At 42.7% G+C, this 16,610-nt stretch overlaps 1 protein-coding gene across 4 annotated transcripts in view; it reads right to left on the bottom strand.

Annotated features, from left to right (window-relative positions):
* The window catches only part of MYO1B (myosin IB), a 170,673-nt gene that overhangs the window by 133,104 nt on the left and 20,959 nt on the right, over positions 1-16,610 (bottom strand). For all 4 annotated transcript variants that reach the window (XM_079135084.1, XM_079135086.1, XM_079135087.1 and 1 more), the window contains exon 2: positions 5,115-5,258. In XM_079135084.1, coding sequence (XP_078991210.1) covers positions 5,115-5,249 — 135 coding nt within the window. In that variant the 5' untranslated portion in view covers positions 5,250-5,258. The remainder of the gene's footprint in view (positions 1-5,114; positions 5,259-16,610) is intronic.

Genomic DNA, 16,610 nt, shown 5'->3' with positions numbered 1-16,610 from the left:
AGACTTTCAAAGCAGACACTCTTACAAGTACAATTAGTTTCACATAAGATCCTAAAATTGGGCTAATTCGGACTACATATCTGGATGATCCCTAACCTGACAATTCAGACAGAAAACAAACTAAATTTATTGGTAGGCACCAAAAATACTTCTTGTCAAAGAGCAGACACCTTGGTTCTTCAGTTTCCAAATTTGCCCTGGGCCTTGTTCTTACCTAAATTGCAGCCTTCCTATTCCTAAACAGAACCACTGTCCTGACCAGTCACCCTAAAAACAGCCGTGTCTGGCTGGATCTCAGCTGCACCACCTCCCACAACACAATATAAGTCCACATGAAATCCTGCCACCACTGCAATCTGGCCTGTGAGCGGGGGTGGGGCTGCCGGAAGAAGGTCTGACAAAGGACAGAAAGCATACAGAAAAGCAGCGCTCAGGAATGTCAGGACCAGCGTTTCCCAGCCATTGACCCCACACAGAGCCTGCCAGACCAAAAGGCACATCCTGCAGCTGGCCCCAGCTTGAGCCACTCTCTGCCAAGAGGGAGGAACAAAGGCAAACAGTCTCTGACCCTGGGTATCACCCATCTGCCCAACCTTTCCCTCCACCTCAGCATACCTGATCCTCCTGCATCTACAACTGAGCAGCCCACAGCCCTTATTGCAAAGATCTTCTGGAACAGTCCCAGATTTGGAAACTCTTGTGGGGTCATGAATGGCTATGAACCAATTCACTGCTATTTAAACAAGTGTGTGAACCCACCTCAAAGCAAAGAGCAGATATTCCTGGAGCATGCGTTTTAGTCAAAGAAAGGTTGTGAGGTGTACAGGAGATTAAAATAAACCCATATGCACTGGAGATCAGAAGAAAACTTTGAATTACTTCTGGAAGCAAAGACGTCAGCAAAACTTGCCTGGAGCAGACTTCAACTACACTCCAGATGCCCTGTTAAACCTATTTACCTTTCTCTGCCATTAGAAGTTCACCAGTAGAACCGTCTGGGAATGTGCCTCTGGGTGCACTTGCAGCCCAGGAGTCATGTGATGAATGCTTCCCGTGGGGCACATCCTTCAGTGTGGCAGCAACATCAGTGAAGCCACTTCATTATGCAATTCCCTACTGTGCTAGCCAGGGGTTTACGGTAGGCGACCTCCCACCCAGCCCTTCTCTTCCTAGTATGTTGATAGATAACTCACACACAGCCTGTCTTCTTTGGAAAAGCTGACCCAAACCCAGTCCTAGAGTTAGATGACATTTTGTTAAGCCACTTGACTCATTCCTGTCACCTGGTCATGCTCAGTGGATTCAGAAGGGTATGTGACTCAAGTGGGTAACCAGAATGAACCCCAGGACTCTGGCACCCACTCCCCTCTGGACAGCAGCGTGTAAATGCAGAGCATGAACTGCTGCAGCTGCTTTGCCATGAGGAAGCCTTCTGAGGCATGAATGAAGCAATAGCCACGCAGGCAAAGCACCTGGACAGGAAGAAGTCAAGTCCTTGGTGATATCAGCGAACCACAAAGTCAAACCACTTCTGAAAGCAGAACTACTTCTGGACTTCCAGGAATACAAGTAAACACATCTCCTTTGATTGTTTAGACCAGGTTGGGCTGGGTGACCACTACCAGCAACAAATATACACAACCCAACACTCTGACCAGTTCCAAAAAGTCTCATCCTATTCAAAGCTTCAAGTTTAGTGTGACAGCAAGGAAGTCAACCTAGCAGTCAGCTGACTACAGATTCAAAGGACCACTGGGGGTTGAGAATGTGCTGGAAAGTTGATAACACACATCCAGGGCAGAGCGACTGCTCCTGAGAGCTCCATGAAAGTGGGGACTAGTTCTTACTGGAGGGAAGAAGGAGGGTTAGATGGATGGCAGGACGGAAGAACAGAGTTCCCTGACCTAGGGCTGGTTCACAACAGGAGACTGCTGGAGGCTGCTGAGGTTTTGGCTGAACCCAGAGGTTAAAAGTCAAGTATCCTTCTGCTCATGATCCCCTTATCAACCATGGTTCTGAACATATAAATGACAATTCAATATGCTTACATGAGGGTTCATCCTAGAAAGTCACCCGAAGTATAAAACAAAGCTATAAAACTATACAAGGGATTTTTTTTCCTAACAGCAACTTCATTTTCTGAGAATTTAAAAACAAAGTTAGTACAAGAGAGTAAGATGTTGTGTGTCATATTAACTCAGCCTTGGGTATCAAGCATAACAATTCTGTAGTAACCCATGAACAAAAGCAAACTAGGAATATCATCAGAATAAGAGCCAGAAATAGATTTCCTAAGGGTGGGATACATGACATATGGGGCTGGGAAACATGGTAATCAAATTTATAAAAGTTAACAAGGCTTTCTCTGTGCACATACAAATACACACAAACATAGGTATAATTATAAATCCCCCCACTTAAAATAAAAAGGAATATACTACACACATTATAATCAGTCTTTTTATGATACTTAAAAATAGAAAATGTCTTGCCCTCCAACATGATATGTATTTAAAGTTACAAAATGCTGGCACACATCTCGTGAAATGGTAGCCCTTGTGCATTGTTATGGTTTGGATGTGAGGTGTCCCCCAAAGGCCCACATGTGAGACAATGCAGGAAGGTTCAGAGGAGAAATGATTGGGTTGTAAGAATCTCAACCCAGTCAGTGAATTCATCCCTGATGGGATTAACTGAATTGGTAGGGTGTGGCTGGAGAAGGTGGGAATTGGGGCATGGCTTTCAGGTATATATTTTGTATCTAGAGAGTGGAGTCTCTCTCTGTCTGCTTCCTGATCACCATGATGTAAGCTACTTCCCTCCACCACCCTCTCCAGTCACTAAGTTCAGCCTCACCTTGAGCCTGGAGGAATGGAGCCGGCCTTCTATGCACTAAGACCTCTGAAACCGTGAGCCCTCAAATAAACCTTTCCTCCTCTATAATTTGTACTGGTCAGATCATTTAGTCAAAATAGCTGACTAAAACAAGCATCATGGAAAACATTAATTGATATCAATACCTGGAAGCAAAAGCCAATTCTCTGCTTTTGTTTTAACCAGAAAGAGCATTCCAAAAATAGTTTAGAAAATAAAATTATATACAGCTGAAACCCAGACATTTTGTCTGCTAAAGACTCATGAATGTTAACACTTGGCGTTTTGTTAAAAAGGAGACTGTTTTATTTTTTAGTGGCCTCAACAAACCAGGTATTCAAATGCACATAATGTTCTACTCTCCCTCCTATTTTCAATTCATCAAAAAGCGAACTGTGCTTCTTAGAGCCAAAAAGAAAAATGATCAGTAATGTTAGTTACAATCTAACTGATTCCTCCTATCTCCATCTCACAGACCAGTGTTTAAAGGCTGTCTTTTATGTGCTCTCAGATCACGCTTTCAATGAAAGCTGCAGAACCGTCAGGCTTTCCCACCTGAAAGCACGACTGCTGTACTTGGAGGGAAAGCGACACCGAGCCTCATTGCCAAGCCAAACAGCACCCCTGCCCTGCTCCCAGCAGCCCTTCATACCTTTTCCATGTGGATCAGCATTTTAAATAACCCCTGAACTGTAACTACACCTCAGATCAGTATCCAATTATCAAATTAATATTCCAAAAGTAGGATCCACACGTCTCAGGTTACCATCAACCCTCCCCACCTCCGACAATACCTCAAGAAGGATGAAAAGTTCAACTCCCAGATGATGTCTCACTCTCATGAAGAAATTAATTACCCAAACTGATCCTTGAAACATGCTGGGTACTGTGGTCTGAATGTCTGTGTTCCTCCAAAACTTGTATGTGAAAACCTAATCAAGGCTGTGATGGATTCAGGGGGGCGGGGCCTTTGGAGGTGATCAGGTTATAGGTGGAGCCTGTTTGAATGAGGTTAGTCACAAAAGAGGCTCCCGCCATGAGGGTTCCAAGAACCATCTAGGAACCAAGGGCAGGTCCTCACCAGACACTGAATCTACCAGCCCCTTCACCTCCAACTTCCCAAAACTGGGAGAAATAATTTTCTTTATCTTTATAAATGACCCAATTCACATTATTTTGTTATAACAGTCTAAACAGACTAAGACAGTTGTCTAAAAAAAAGGAAAGCTGTTATATGACAGAAATATAATTTTGCATATCATTTTTTAAAATATATTAGTTCCACAAAAGTTATAATTGTTCCTATTTGTATCTCCATTTATTTACTTATTTATATTTGCTTCCCACATTGATAGAAAAATGAAGCATAGCCCAAGAATCCAGTTCTTCTCCATGCACAGATGCACATTTTTGAAAGAGGAAAAAAGAACTCAGAAGCAAGACAAAATCTATTAAAGCTATTTCCATCCCATCTATCCCATTTCCTCCTCAGCTACTGGAATGAGGGATCAATGCTCCCTCTCCTTGGTTAACAATACACCTTTACCTCCACAGATGCAAGTGCTGTGTTTTATGCAAACTCCTGAAAAGCTTCAGATAAAGGTATCTTCAAATGTGTTCAATATATTTAGAGAACTTGCTAAAGTAACTGTGAAATCCTTTATAAAGAGTTTTCTACTGTTGCCTCCATTTATATGATTGCATTTGTGTATATGGCCTTATACTTTGTATAATGCAGGACACAACTATTCCCAAACATCCAGGGACCAAGCATGTATTTTTATCTAGTAATTTGCTAAAAACAAATGTCAAGAAGATTCCTATTTTTTTTGACAGATCACTGCCTTACATTTTAATGAGTAGCTTCTCAATGATTAGACTTTACTAATCTTAGGAAGGCATGCAAGATGTCTATAGATTTCAGAACTCCATCTGCACAGATGTTCTTCAGGGGGCGGGAACTAAAATATTCCATTTGCTTTAGAATTTCCCCAAGACCCCGTGCAATACACTGCACACAGCTGAAATTCTTTAAACACCATAAGGAAAGACACTTGACTCTAATCAATATCACTCATGTGCCAATCAGCAAGTACTCAAAACTCACTCTCTGAGGGTATAAACAAATACCTCTGGATTCCAAGGAACAGAGAGAGTAGAAAAGTCTGATATAGAAAGGACAGCTCTCTTCTTCAACACACAGAGTCCAAACACCACAGGTGACCTGCTTGTGTACTCACATAGATTTCATTATGGTCAAAACGCTTCTTGAGGTTGTTGATGAAGGTCTCCTCATTGAGAGGTTCTAAAAGAACCATATCTCCAACTCCAATCATATTGTCCAGAAGTGACGTTTTCACCTCCATTTTGGCCATGGTCTTCCACTGTAGGAGAGAGGAAAAGGAGTCACTTTAAATCCGCAAAATTACTTCATATGGGTTCTTGGCACCAATGGAGAAATGACCTTCACCTGACTCAAAATGTCATAACCTCTCCTCCCAAAGACCTACGTCAGAGGCCTCTGACATGCTGCTGTTGCGCCATTTGAGAACTTGCTCCCAAAAATAAACCTCCTGCCCAGTCCATCCTCCCAGGCAAAGTCCATCCACAGAAAGAGCCACTAGGAAGCCAAGGTCTCCAGTTTCTTCTTTTAGGCCATCTCCTCTCCCCGACAGACTAACAAACTTCAGTAACAAAGTCCAATCCACCCCTCCCAGACCTTGCATACCAAAGTCAGGCTTTCTCTAAGATGAGATCCTCCACATTCCCTGATGATATTCAGAATGCATTTTCTCAAGGAATACTGTTTGAAAAATAATTCTGCTAACAATTATTGGGCATTTTCCAGCTAGCAGACACTATACCAAAGAACTTTGCACACATTAATTAATTCGATCCTCAAAATAACTCTAGAAGGTAGGTATTGTTATCTCCATTTTAAGATAAGAAAATCAAAGCTCGGAGAGATGAAGAAACCTGCCACAATTATTTAGACGTGGTTTGCCCCTAGTGTATAAGCACTCTGCCACCACTCAGAGCACTGGAACTGCAGGAGACCTCATTCTAGGCACCCAACACTGATATACAGAAAAGAACACAACTCATTTGTAAAGAGAGGTTGCCCGTAGAAGATAACCTGCCAAGAGAGACTCCATGTTCTTAGTTCTCATTCCAACAAACATGCCACCATGACAGCAAAATGACTAGACCAGAAACAACAGTTTCCCTTTGGCTCAATGGGAAAGTCCACCAGTAGAAACAAAGGCATGCTACAAAGACAGCATGCTACCCCCACTGCAAATTGTAGGGTCTCCCAACAGAGGAATCTCCAAGGCTCCCAATCTGACCACTATCAAGTATATTAAGGTTCTTTTCAAATATTGGAACATAAGAAAGTGTGTGAAGTGTGTGTGTGTGTGTGTGTGTGTGTGTGTGTGTGACGTGTATGCCCACGACTGTTACTTTTACCAGGATGTAGAACTAAGATCCATCCCCTCTAAATTCTTCCAATGCAGAAGTGAGGTTTATATAGCTTTGGTATCCTAATACTCAATAACACGCCTAATAAATACATATATGTATATGTGCCCATCACACTGGGTGGTAAGTACATTTGATTCTTCCTACTATGGATTCACCCAACATGCTATATCATATAAAAGTTGGTCTGTCTGCTTAAATTTTAGCAATTTAAATAAATTTCCCCCTGTTATGGTCTCAAATATAAATAGCAATGTAAATGAATTCATAAACATATCTTTTATTTATGACCTCATTAAATTTCCTCCCCCAACTCTGGAAAGCCAAAAGAGAAACTAAAATGAAGTCAGTAGGTTCTCCAGTAAGAATTACTACATAAGGTCAGGTGCTGTGGTATATGCCTGGAATCCCAGTGGCTCCAGAGATTGAGGTGGGAGGATGGATAAGAAGTTCAAAGACTGCCTCAGCACAGCAAAATGCTAAGCAACTCAGTAGACCCTGTCTCTAAATAAAATACAAAATAGGGTTGGAGATGTGGCTCAGTGGTTGAGTGCCCCTGAGTTCAATTCTTGGTACAAATAAAAAAAAAAAAAAAAAAAAAAGAATTACTATATAAGAAGTATTTAATTTCTGTTAATTTTTTTCTGTTAATTTTCTGTTAATTTTTTTTTTTTTTAATTCATGCCAACCACACCTGGAATAAACAGTCCCAGATATCACTGGCAACAACAGCAGCCCAAAGAATGGTTTCATGTATTTTGAAGCAGGCTGGGCTCTGTTTTGGAACAAAATAGGTGAGGGTGGGAGTCATCTGCAATTTTCTGGGGATGGAGAAGAAGCCAGAGACAGTTGAGCTGACGCCAGCATCCACGGAAAGTCGCGCACAAGAATAGGACTGTGAGTGCCAACCTCTGTCACAATAGATTAACATTTAAATCAGATCTCAAGTTCTCAGTCTCTTGTGTAATGCCAAAAGCACTCTAGCTGCAATGCATTACATACAATTTGGCAGATGAGGGAAGAAGGCTTAGGGATTAAGGGGGAAGTCAACCTGAGAAGGGTTTCAAAAATAACTACCTCAAACCAGCAATTTGAATTAAGAAAAGTGGTTGAATGGGAACTCTGCCCGCCTGGGGTGGATTTCTGTACATAGTCTATTTATAGAAACAGCTGCAGAAAGACAACACCACTTTGCTGCAGGTAACAATAATTAACCAGCCAGTCTATCTCTGGAACTAAACCTGCTTCACCATCTTTACAAATATAAGTTTCAAGGAAGTTTGTATGGGCTCTGATTTTTACACTCCTATCCCAACTTTACAACCCAAAGTTAGGAGGTGGGGTGTCAGGGCAACACAAATGCTGTGCAACAGGCAATTGAAAAAAAAAGTGAAAAACCGAAAACACAATTTTTGCAAACCAAAATAGGACAACAGAACAATGCAAGCAAAAAGACAATGCCAAGATTCATTTAGTCCTTCAAACACAGTTCATTCATCTTTTCAGCATGTAGATACTTTGAAGGAAAATACAGTGACAACTTCCCTCATTCTCAAGGTCAAAACAGGCCATGGCATGGGGGTACTGACATATCACCCTACAAATGGACTGGTTTCCCATGCTGTCACCACCATCTCCAAATTGGGTTCAGTTCATCTTGATATCTCAATGAAATTAGTTGGTATGTTGGCTCCACCAAAAGAAAATGTTTTTCCCCCCCTCTGACAAAGCTATACTCATCAATGGAACAAATTTCAGAACCACTTGTTAACTCAATGTTTCCATAAACCATCAAAGAATCCACATGGACTTACAGGGAGAATTAAATGGGAATGTACATAGAAAATGGAGGATATCTTTTGTTTACAACATGTATAGACACAGCTAGATAATAGAGAGATGGATGGATAGATCTTCTTCCTTCCCAAGAGACCTCAGGGGGATCCACACTGTCCCAGAGAAGCCAATTCCAAGTCATGCTTCAGCAATCAGCGTGTGATCCACACTAAGTCAATCAACATTCCCAGCCATCACCCAGCCACTTTTTTTTTTTTTATTGTAAACAAATGGGATACATGTTGTTTCTCTGTTTGTACATGGAGTAAAGGCATACCATTTGTGTAATCATAAATTTACATAGACTAATGTTGTTTGATTCATTCTGTTATTTTTTTCCCTTCCCCCCACCCCTCCCACCCCTCTTTTCCCTCTATACAGTCCTTCCTTCCTCCATTCTTGCCCCCCTCCCTAACCCTAACCCTAACCCTAACACTAACCCCTCCCACCCCCCATTATGTGTCATCATCCGCTTATCAGCGAGACCATTCGTCCTTTGGTTTTTGAGATTGGCTTATCTCACTTAGCATGATATTCTCCAATTTCATCCATTTGCCTGCAAATGCCATAATTTTATCATTCTTTATGATTGAGTAATATTCCATTGTATATATATATACCACAGTTTCTTTATCCATTCATCAATTGAAGGACATCTAGGTTGGTTCCACAATCTGGCTATTGTGAATTGAGCAGCTGTGAACACTGATGTGGCTGTATCTCTGTAGTATGCTGATTTTAAGTCCTTTGGGTATAGGCCAAGGAGTGGGATAGCGGGGTCAAATGGTAGTTCCATTCCAAGTGTTCTAAGCCACTTTTAAAAGATTCAACTCAAGGTATGTGACTGGGCTTGGACACGGGTTCTCTCTGCCTTTGGATGGCATGACTTGCAGACGTGACGCTTAGAACTGCTGCAGTCATCTCTGCTTTCATGAGAGGCCAGTTCCAGGAAGAGGACAACACATGGAGGAGGGCAGGGCAAGAATATGACTGAGAATTATTAGTGATGGAGAGCCAATGACATCACACACCTCTGGATCAAATTGCCCTTGAATCCTACTGCTCCCCTGCCTCTCAAGTTTTCAGGAAAGTAAGCCAATTAGTGTTCTTTATTGTTGAAGTTGATTAAGTTGAATTTTCTGTTATTTGCAACAGAAAGCAACTTACCTAATAATAAAAGAAACTGTTAGCAGGAAGTTTAACATTAAAAAGCAGGAACTAGCTGGTTAAGGCACAGGGTGGAGGGCAAGGGATCCCCTCTAACTAGAAAAACGATCACCTTTGATATCGAACAAACAGCTGATGAAGTCATAGCCTTGAGACTTGGACCTTGTGCCTGAAGAACATGAGGAAAATTCAGGATGCCAGAATATGCATTAGTGAAACTGGCCTGTGAGAAAGGTCAGAGGAAAACCTGCTGCTGCTCAGAGGCGCCACTGGGCCGGGATTGACCTATCCCAAGCCAACTGCTTTGCCTCTACAGCCTGAGAAAGGGGTAAGCCCTCCCAGCCTGAAGATGTAGACTGAGAGGTACTACCATGCTCCACTGCTGCCCTCACTTCTTACTGGCCCCACATGGATTCTGTTAACCAAGAGCTATGGCACTCTGTAGAGAACCAGGGCCAGGAGACACCTTCTCAGGCCAGATTCTAACTTCAATACCTTGGGACTTGCCATTATCACCACCTTTGGTGACAAGTCCACAGTAGCAAATAATCCTTCAACGCCAACCACATTTTTAAGGAAGCTAAGGTGCCAAGCAAGTTGGGCTGACGATCACTGTCTGATTCTTCACACAATCAACCCCCAAGTCCTTCGACTCACAGGAACACAAAGGAACTGCTAAAGCACACCAACCCCTAACAAAGTCCTCTTCCCAATGCTCATCTCAGACGTGGCCATGAAGACAAAAGGACCAAGGGGATCTTCCTGGGAAGCAGAACCTCTGAAGGGGGGTGACCATGTTTTCAGCAACACAGGGAGAGCTGCATATATTGGTTGGCACATTTTATTTTCCTAATCAAAGGTATGGTAAGCAAAGTTCATGTGAGTACTAGACAGCCACAGAGGACAGCCATAGAAGACACTTCTCTCTCTTTCTCTCTCAATGGGAACACTATCCAGTTACACAGTCCTCTATTTCCTGTTTGCACCTGATCTCTCATTTAGGGAGTCCTTGGGTACAAGCAGTCTTGTAAGAAGTAGTGCCCAATTTCCATTACAGAATCCAAAGGAGACAGATTTGTTCTCTCTACCCCAAGATAGGCAGAAGGTGGGAACTTGGCTTGTGTGCAGCCCATCGGATCCTCCTGGGAGGTGACGACAGCAGGTGGTGATGGCTGGAGGTCACACCCATCACTCAGCAGCAGCGACAGCAACAGTAGCATGGAGATCAAGTGGTTCTCTGGTCCTCTGGCCTTTCCTTGCCTCCTGCCTGCCTCCCAATTCCTGGTCATGCAACCTCTCTGCAATTCTGTATATCTCTATAGTCTTCCTACCTTGCCAGCAACCAAGATCCCTAATTGACATGAAACTAAACACTGTGCCCAACGTGGAGCAGTATGTTAGCTCTTCACTATTACATAAAATCTAACCTTTCTCCCCTATCTTGGTGAAAGCAATCTACAAAACACAATGGCTGGTGGAGCCTCCTGAGAAGCCCCCAAGGAGGGTGGGGCTGCAAACAGAGCTCCTCCAATTCCGGGTGCTGACTTAGGCCAGTCACCAGCCCACCAACTGGTGCCAGGCTCTCTCCAGCTGTTGATCTACCCAAAAAAAAAAAAAAAAAAAAAAAAAAAAAAGCAAAATATGTGACTGCAATTGTTCCTACCCCCACCTACTCTCATCTCAAGGACTTCCAAAATCACTGCCTATATTTCAAAGTACACTAGTTCATTCTAGCAGCACTCTGCTAGAATCTTTAGCAGTACGAAAATATCACTTAAAATACTGAGAGCATCATTTCAAAATTTCCTCAGAATCAAAAAGAGAATGCAGCATAAACATCCTATAGCATCTTAAAATGGCCATCTGTAACCTAACATTTAAATATAACTACTCTACCCAGCCAAACCTTAAATTACAAGCTACCATGTGAACGTCATCTGTGCTGAGGAATGTCAAGATCAACTCTCCAACCTATGAGCTCCACACAGAAACAGTCAGACAAAAGAGTACCTCCCTGTAAGTGCACAATCACACCACTGTAATATCAAAACAATAATGCTGAATAGCTATTCCCAATTAATAATGTCATAGGAATAACTAACAAGAGATAGAGGATAAACTGAAATAAAGAACATCTTAGCTGGCAGTACCCTCACTGAATTCAAAGTTCTCAGAGTACCTTAGATAAGAACAAATGCATATTTCTAAGTTGAAACACTTGCATTGCAAAATTAGAAAGTACATAAACAAATCAGAACTGAGCTTACAATTAACAAGAATTAAGTCACTAACTCACTAACATGACTAAATTTGAAACAACTTTTCAAACAAAGTCAAAAAAGTTATTTGCAGAAAAAATTAATGAAAGATTTTTTATTGCTTGGTAGCTAAATGAGGACATTTAACACTTGTCTATTATAATGTCATTAGCAATATACACCAGAGGCAATAGCACCAGGCCCACTTCTTAACATGGTAACAACTGTTCTCTATCTGACTCCAGTTCCACTCATTAACCTCCTTGTACAGTGCATGATGGTGCCTTTTCTAGAAAATCAGCTCTTTGGTGTCGAGAGTCACTCCTTTTTCATCCTTATTTCCCCCAAAGGCACAGTGCACAGCCTTCTGCACATGGTAGGCATTCAGAGAAATACAAAAGGGAAAACAAGTATGCAAATGTAAGCCTAGCAACTGAGTCACACAACAATGCACATTCTCACAGCTGTCCCCTGGGTTGGTTCAGCAGTAGACAGGCAAAATAATGACTGTGGCTTCAAGTCACTTTGATCCACTCCTCCAAAAACATAATATCAACAAAGGACAGGAAACAGAATTGAGCCACTTGGCTCCCAGCGAGAGCACTAATGCTTTTAAGAATGACATGAAAAACATATTTAAGTAAGAAAACGGGGCCAATGTGGCAAGATTTCATGAACAAAATAACTCAGCAAATCCTGATGGCAAAAGAGACAAAGGAGTTAAGCAGCAAAGTCTATAGGACATGGTTTATTACCTAATGTCAGGAGACAAGTGACTGAGAAAACTGCAAGTTTCTTCCTAGATCTTTTTAAATAGTGCCAGACCTCATCTCTCTCAGAGAGGTTAAATTTCCATTCGGGTCAGCTCAACCAGCATGTACAGTACTGAGTCCTGTTGCACTGCTGGCACTGTGTGACATGCTAAGGACACAGTGAACAGTCCTCCCCAAGCCGCCCATCAAGAGCTCACAGTCCTTCAGGACAGTCAAGAAAACAACCCATGTCTGAAATTTCAAATGACGCCCTAAAAGCAATATGTGTTCCTATAGAAAAAAAAAAAATGAGTCAATTTAGTTGAGCAAAAAGAATATAAGCTGAATTCAACATCCTCATGCTTTGGTCTAAGCCCTCTTGAATTTATTAGAATCCTTTCGAAATCTGATTTTTATAAGCAAAGAATTGGCCGTCATTTCTGGTTTTGTAGGTTCTGACATGTAGTCTCAAGATAGGAATATGAAAAAGCTCAACAGGAGCTTCAAAATGTAGAGCTGCAGCAGTAATGCCCCCAAACACCTTTAAATTCAGTCAAATCGCATGGCCATCTGCCCCTTTATTCTTAGCTTATCCCTCTTCCCCAAATTACCAACTCATTTTATCAACGAAGTGTATATCAATCACCTGCATGTTCCCCCAATCTAAATACCTGTCCCAAGCCTATATCTTCCACCATCTCACACCAAAAGATGAAAAAGAATGGAAAGAATTCTTCCTCCCTCTAAATTCCACAGTCCCAACTGACCCAGGTTCTCAGTCTTGGTTTCTCTGTCTCCTACTTTCTCTGGCCATCCAAACTCTCAATGATTATATTGCTTTAATCACTCTATGTCCATCTCTGCTCCCCAACAGCCTGCTAAGTGGTCTTCCTGTCTTGCCTGGCCACCACGACACATGCCAGCCCTTTCCTTTCCCACTCCAGGCACCACAATACCCAAATCACCTTTGAAAATTATGATCTGATCAGGTACACCCTGCTTTAAAACCATCAATGACCCTTGGGTACCTCTGAGTCAATATTTCAATTTTTTAGCAGATCCTCCAAAAATAATTAAACCTAGAGTCACCACATGGCCCAGCAATTCCACTTTGGGATATACAATGAAAAGTAGTGAAAGCAGACTCCAACAGATATCCATACATTCGTAAGAGCACATATTCATAACAGCACATTCATAACAGCCATAAAGTAACTCAAGTGGTCATCGATGAAAGAACAGTTGAACAAAAATGTGAAAGACACATACAATGGAACAGTATTCAGCCTTAAACAGGAAGAAAATTCCGATATACACTACCACATGGATGAACCTTGGGGACATTACTCATAGTGAAATAAGCCAGTCATAATAGACATTATGATCCACTTCCAAGATGAACCCATAACAGCCAAATTCATGAAAACAGAAAGTAGAAGGATGGTCACCATGTTTGGGCTGGGAGAGCTTATGGAGTTTCAGGTTTGGAAGATGAAGAGGTTCGGAGGATGGGTGGTGGTTAATGGGACACAACGATTGCCAAGAGTGGTTCCAGCTATGGGCCCTCAAGGGGCTCAGCTGGGCTTCTGGTCTTAAATTAATCCCCCAGATTTCAACTCCAGTGAGAAGCCATCCGTCACAGCCAGCATGCTCTGAGCACAGCAACTGCTATGGACTGAATGCTGGTGTCCCCTACCTGACACAAGCTGAAGCCGCATCCTCCAATGTGATGGTATTTGAAGCTGATTCCGTTGAAAGGTGACTAGGATGAGGAGGTCATGAGGGGAGAGGCACAATGGGATTAAGACCCTTATAAGAAGAAAGAGAAGATGACGAGAGTTCTCAAGCTCTCTCCCATCCTCATCTGAGGAGACACTGAAAAGGCAGCTGTCTGCAAGCACACAGGACCATGACCAAGAACCAAATGGGCTAGCACCACTGTCTCGCACTTCCCAGCCTCTAGAACTGTGGGAATGAATGTCTAGTGTTTAAGTCCCCAATCTATGGTATCTGTCACAGCAGTCCTCACACACTATATACCAACATCCATCTAGCAAGTGTGTTGTAGGAATGAGAATCTCCACCCCTCCCCTGCAGAGGAGGGCTGGGATTCTCAACGTGCAAAGGCCGCACTCCCTGGCAGCACTGCTGGCGCATAGACTCAGGGTGTAGAGTAAAGGAACATGCATTAGAGAGGCCCAGTACATTCTTCTGTCCTACACTGTTTGCAACACACCTCTGTTCTCCCAGCCCAGGTCATAACCTGCAAAGAACATCTTCACCAAGGATTCAAATTAGAACCAAGACAAGACACTTGATCAGTATTCACCAACCTATGGGTACGAGGAACAGAGACTGGATTCTTCAGGGCAATTTACATAAGCAGCACGGTTCTCAAAGGAGATGGGGCTAGTGGACCACCCAGACCCACACAGGGTATATGCAAGGTTGCTCAGAGCATGTGAGAACGTGGGCCCACATGCATTTGTGAAAAGAGTCAAGTGGGCTGATTCTCATTCCTACCAATACACTTGCTAAGAGAAATTTTTAAAAGGTGTGTCTATCCATGGCAATTATTTCACAAATTATAGTTATCTGACTTTCCAATCCTGCATTCCATTGTTACAGCCACTACATACTGAAGGTTTCCCCACCCCTACACTTTCTCTAAAGCTTTCTGTTAAGAATATTTAATGTATTGCTACTAGGAGGGCTTTCATTAGAGTCCTGGATTAGGGATGGGAAGAGGCACAACTATGGGGCCATTTCCACAGAGTGTGATGTTGCCTTTGTTCAAACTCTGGATAAGACAAAGGACATTACATCAACAGGCAATGGAATCAGATTTGAACAAGGAGTGAAAACAAACAGACAAAAGCAAATGGAAGCCATATGCCATACAGCCTGTCTCCAGCCTGGAAAAGCCCTGTGACTGGGAGGGACAATTAATTCCACATTATAGTTGTCTAAGGGTTAACACTCCAGAGGTGTCTCTGCAGAGCCAGAGATGGGTCAGGAATCACCAAAGATAAAGGTCAAGGCTGACTTCTGTCGGAGCCTGAAAAAAGACTGACCTTGATCAACAAAAGCTGCCAGCCAGGAGCTGATGTACCCTGATGTATCCTCGGTCTAAGGCACAGACCAGTTATACAGGATTTGAAAAATACCATCTAGGACTTTAAAGCTTTTTCTTTCCCACTGTGGAAAGTATGACAAACATACCATCTAGACTAGAAGGACTTTTGAGTCAAATAACAAAACAGCGGCTTCTATAATAACATTGAAGATTGTGGATTAGTAGTTTCCAAATCTCTCTTTTGGCATGTGAGCAAAATTTTAAATTTCCAAAGTGATTTTTGCATATCTTTAAAGAGCCAGGAGTCAGACCTCAGGAACCCAGGAAAACCTTCTAACAGAAAGCACAGGACACCAGAGGAACAGCATGTCCAGTTTCTGAAAGAGCCAGGGCAAGGATGAAGCCCTCCTTGAGTGGCTGGAGGGTGGTCTTGCTATATTATGCACCTACCCTTCAGTCTAACTCCTAAATTGTCAAACTCTTCACAATACCCCAGGGTTTTTTAAAGAGTAGCTTCACTTCTGCAATACAGAAGTCAGAACAATTGACCATGAAGGTCCCTTTCAGTCCACATCAATACTGCACAGCACAGGCTTTGCGATCACAGACCCAGGCTCAGATCCAAGGGAATTCATCTCTGCAGTTCAGGTCTCCATCTACAAACTCAGGGCCGACAACATCCGTTCCCTAGGACTGTTTCACAGACTGAGAAAGCAAACTCCCACATGCCAGTTCCCACTCATCCCAATTCCCATTTCTTTTTCTGATCCTGAAGAGCCTGTCACCTACTCACCCATCCTGCCTTCTGGCAAGTGTGTCCAGATAACCTAGAGTTGCCTCATTGGCAACAGACTTTCCATGGGGTTTCCCTGAGGAGGAAATACAGCCAACATCATTGTCCCCACAGTCATTTTCCGAAGGAAGTTCTGCAGAGTCATGGCAGGAATGGCTGCCAAAAATCGAGGCAACTTCAGAGAGGGCCATCTCTCCAAGGTCTATCAGAAAGCCACGTCAAGCCCTCCCTTCTTTGCCCCCCAACTCCACTGTGGCACTTCTCACGTGCCACTACCCAGAAAGTCCAGAAGGAACAGCAAGCAGCCCTGGCTTTAGGGGGGACCTGCAGTCATGCTATCCAGCTCATACTGAATGTTATGAGAATCAATGAGC

Source organism: Sciurus vulgaris, assembly GCF_902686455.1.
Source record: "Sciurus vulgaris genome assembly, chromosome: 3".
NCBI classification, from domain to species: Eukaryota; Metazoa; Chordata; class Mammalia; order Rodentia; family Sciuridae; genus Sciurus; species Sciurus vulgaris.
The sequence above is the reverse complement of the archived record's forward strand: the minus strand, read 5'-3'. Positions and strand labels throughout refer to the sequence as shown.